The sequence below is a fragment of the Protobothrops mucrosquamatus genome, unplaced genomic scaffold (genome assembly GCF_001527695.2).
Source record: "Protobothrops mucrosquamatus isolate PMUCROS unplaced genomic scaffold, P.Mucros_1.0 scaffold3611, whole genome shotgun sequence".
Taxonomy (NCBI): domain Eukaryota; kingdom Metazoa; phylum Chordata; class Lepidosauria; order Squamata; family Viperidae; genus Protobothrops; species Protobothrops mucrosquamatus.
Window position 1 is genome coordinate 264,412 of NW_015389574.1, and position 3,505 is coordinate 267,916.

The 3,505-nt window shown below is 44.8% G+C and overlaps 1 protein-coding gene across 1 annotated transcript in view; it reads left to right on the top strand.

Annotated features, from left to right (window-relative positions):
- LOC107297953 (rho guanine nucleotide exchange factor 40-like) overlaps nucleotides 1-3,505 on the top strand; it is a 70,481-nt gene that overhangs the window by 43,640 nt on the left and 23,336 nt on the right. Inside the window, exons 8-10 of the mRNA XM_029286420.1 lie at nucleotides 1,655-1,772; nucleotides 2,467-2,500; nucleotides 2,859-3,057. Of these exons, the coding sequence (XP_029142253.1) occupies nucleotides 1,655-1,772; nucleotides 2,467-2,500; nucleotides 2,859-3,057 (351 nt within the window). The remainder of the gene's footprint in view (nucleotides 1-1,654; nucleotides 1,773-2,466; nucleotides 2,501-2,858; nucleotides 3,058-3,505) is intronic.

Genomic DNA, 3,505 nt, shown 5'->3' on the forward strand with positions numbered 1-3,505 from the left:
TTAAATCGGGTTTTTTAAATCGGGTTTTTTAAGAATAATTTTAACTGCACAACTTTAAATATTGGTTTAATTTGGTTTTATCTGGTGGGGGTTGTAAATATGTCTATGTTTTTAAATATGTTGTGAGCCGCCCTGAGTCCCGTTGGGAGAAGGGCGGGATATAAATCAAAATAAATAAATAAATAAATAAATAAATAAACGTGATGGAGACAGTGCTCCCGAGTATGAGGTCACCAGCATTCGGGACTCCCGTTGGGTGAAAGGTCTCTTTCAGTACCTGATCGAATGGAAAGGCTACGGACCCGAGGAGTTTACTGGGAGGATGCGACCACCGTTCATGCTCCTGCCTTGGTAACCGCCTTTCATGAACAATTCCCATCCTGACCGCATCCGGAAGGGCCCTGCGGTGCGGGATAGTGTTGTGATTCCGTGCCAGCCTGTGTTCCCAACAGCTGAGTCCGGGGAATCTGAGGAGGAGGAGGAGGGGCCTGGGGAGCCATTGGAGTCGGGGGAAGGCTCTGATGAGCTCCAAGACTCACATTCCAGTGAGGAGCCTGGCCCTTCCGCTTGTGTTCAGGATGAGATGCAGCTGGGTGGGGAAACTGGGTCGGACTCGGAGGATGCACAGCTGGTGGAAATGAGAGACGCCCGCAAACGAAGACAAGCTAGGAGAGTAAACCAGAAAGAGGCAATGGGACGACTCCGGAGAAGGCACTGAGAAGCCACGCCTTGAGGACTGAATTACAAAAGGGGAATGTGTGGGCGGTGCTGGTTGCTGAAGGCAACCGTTTGTAAAGAACTTCCAGGGATCATGGTCTGTTTGTTTTACCGATGAATTTCTTGTTTAACTCCTGCTCTGTTTGCTTTTTTAACCAATTATCTGTTGGAAAAGTATTCTGTTGTTTTTGTTTTGGAGAAAACTTATCAGGACTGTTTTTGAAATAAAAAGGGGTTGGTTTTTCCAGCCTACTGTTAAAGAGGGGTTTGTTCTTGTGACGCAACAAGGACGGATGTAGTCTGGGACAGAACAGGTAGTCCTCGACTTATAGCAGTTCATTTAGTGACTGTTCAAAGGTACAATGGCACTGAAAAAAAGTGACTTAAGGTCATTTTTCACACTTACGGCCGTTGCAGCATCCCCTTGGTCACATGATCAAAATTCGGATGCTTGGCAACTGGTTCATATTTATGACTGTTACAGTGTCCCAGGATAATGGGATCAGCTTCTGTGACTTTCTGACAAACAAAGTCAAGGGGGGGGGAGCCAGATTCACTTAACAACAATGTTCCTAACTTAACAACTGTAATAATTCACTTACCAACTGGCAAGAAAGATCATAAATGGGGCAAAACTCACTTTTTATTATTATTTATCAAATTTAACAAATGTTTCACTTAGCAACATAAATTTTGGGCTCAATTGTCATAAATCAAGGACTATCTGTAGTAATTTATGAACTGTAATTCCTAGGATCCATTGGACGATCCATTGGAGACTCTGGTGGGAACTGCTGGGAATTGTAGTTCATCAGCATTTGGAAATTAATTCATTATATCTAAGTGGGTCTTCTCTGGGATTAATTTATCGCTTTTGAGCAAATGCTCTTTTTATATTGTGCTACCCCAAAGTAATATTTTTTTCTCCAACTTGTAGTACGCAAGCTGTGGATGCCACAAGAATCTATCAAGAGGTGGATGAAGCCCTTCATGGACTTGTCCAACTCAGCAACCGGTGTCTTGAGGTATTGCAGCAAGAGAAGAAAAACATACAGGTAATTAATTTCTAAGATTTGTTTCTCTAGGAAGAGTTGGCAAGAATGTCATTAAGCAAAGAAACTAATTAGACCTAAAGTTTGTACCTACTACAGGAGCTTAAAAAAAAATGAAGCCAGGCAACTGTTCTCCCAAAATGGAATGGACAAATTCTAGGTTCAAAACTTTCCTTTCTTCCCTATTTTCTAATCTTGGTAATACACTCATGAGCAGTCAAGACTTACGATTTCTTGAAAACCAGAGCCTTCTTGCTAGGGAATGTTGAATGAGATGAATGGCTATGGAGACTGTCACTTCAAAAGCCTACTTTTCTTTAGATTTGAGATGAGTGGGAGGTAAAGTGGCTCTGAGGAGTTGGGAGTTAGCTGACTGAGGGAGAAAAAAAACTATGTAGAAGTTAGTGAATGAGGATAGGGGTTCCCAGTGATGTGCAGAAATGCCACAACAGGAGAATGTATTGAATTTGCCTATCTTCCTCAAAAGCTGAAAAAGGTTTAAATCAGCCTTTCCCAATTCTAGCCATTGCTAACTATCCTGGAAAATGCAGTCCACAAAATTGGAAGGCACCTGGTTCAAGAGAGGACACCTTAAATATTTCAATGGATTAGTAGAGTGGCTTAAAGAAATGGTGAATGTAATGCCTGGGATTGACCAAGGTTGCCTTTTCCTTTTTCCTCTGATCTCTCTCCATAGGTTAAGCAAGAAGGCAAAACATGCCTTCAGTCTGGTGACAACAGTGTAGCAAAGAAAAGAGAGGACGAGAGACCAGCTGAAGGGCTAGCTGAAAGAACATCCTTGGAGAAGAAACTGTTACAAAACCCCAGATCTTCAGGGAAGTCACAGGTCACACTCGAAGACAGTTCTGTTCCTCGAGCCCGCGCATGCAGCATCAGTGCTTCTTCCTCACCTAAGCATGGCTTGGTGCTTGGATCCAAGTTTGGTTCCTCTTGCAGTTTAACTTCTCTCTTCCAGCCACTTACCAGCCCCAAGGCCTCCCCTTGTTGTTCTCCTGCCCGAAACAATGCCCTAGACGGCAGGAAGAAGCCAGGGGCCTCTCAACACTTCCAAAACACCTGCATCTCCAGCTAATAACCTGGCATTACGAGCCTTGAGTGATCCTGGTCGCCCTAGTGTGCATATACGTGGTCTGGAAGTAAGCAGCCGGGAACTGGCAGACAGGAGCTGTTCTCCCCGTGAACATGTGCTGTTGGGACGCAGCAGAACTCATGTTGCTGAAGCACCCTGGGGGGCCACACCTCGCATGGAAAGAAGGCGTTGCCTTGGGTGAGTAAGGGGGCAAGAAAGTTTGTGGCTATCTTTTGCTTAACTGTTCCACAATAGAATGAAAGGATTAAGAAGTTGCTGATTGCCTGGAGGTGTCATTTTTTTAAAAAAAATCTAGATATACAAGAAGATTTGACTCGAGACATTCTGGTACCAGCACAGAAACTTTAAATGGCTTCTTCCCTTCAGGACCTGCTCTTTGTCATCTCAGAGGGTAGTATAAAAATGGCTTTTAAGCTGCAGGGAGCCAGGACTTCCGGTGGCAGGCGACCTCGTCGGACGCAGCTGTTTGCTGCCTCCCGCCTGTTTCAGCGTAAAAGCCGTTTTGACAGCTAGCATCAGCTGTCAAACGGCTTGATACCCTTCCCCTGGGCATAAGGGGATAGGTGAGCTGCCCGGGGTAGGAGTTGAGTTCCCGAGTCGTCCCATGTGGACGATGTAGGTGAGA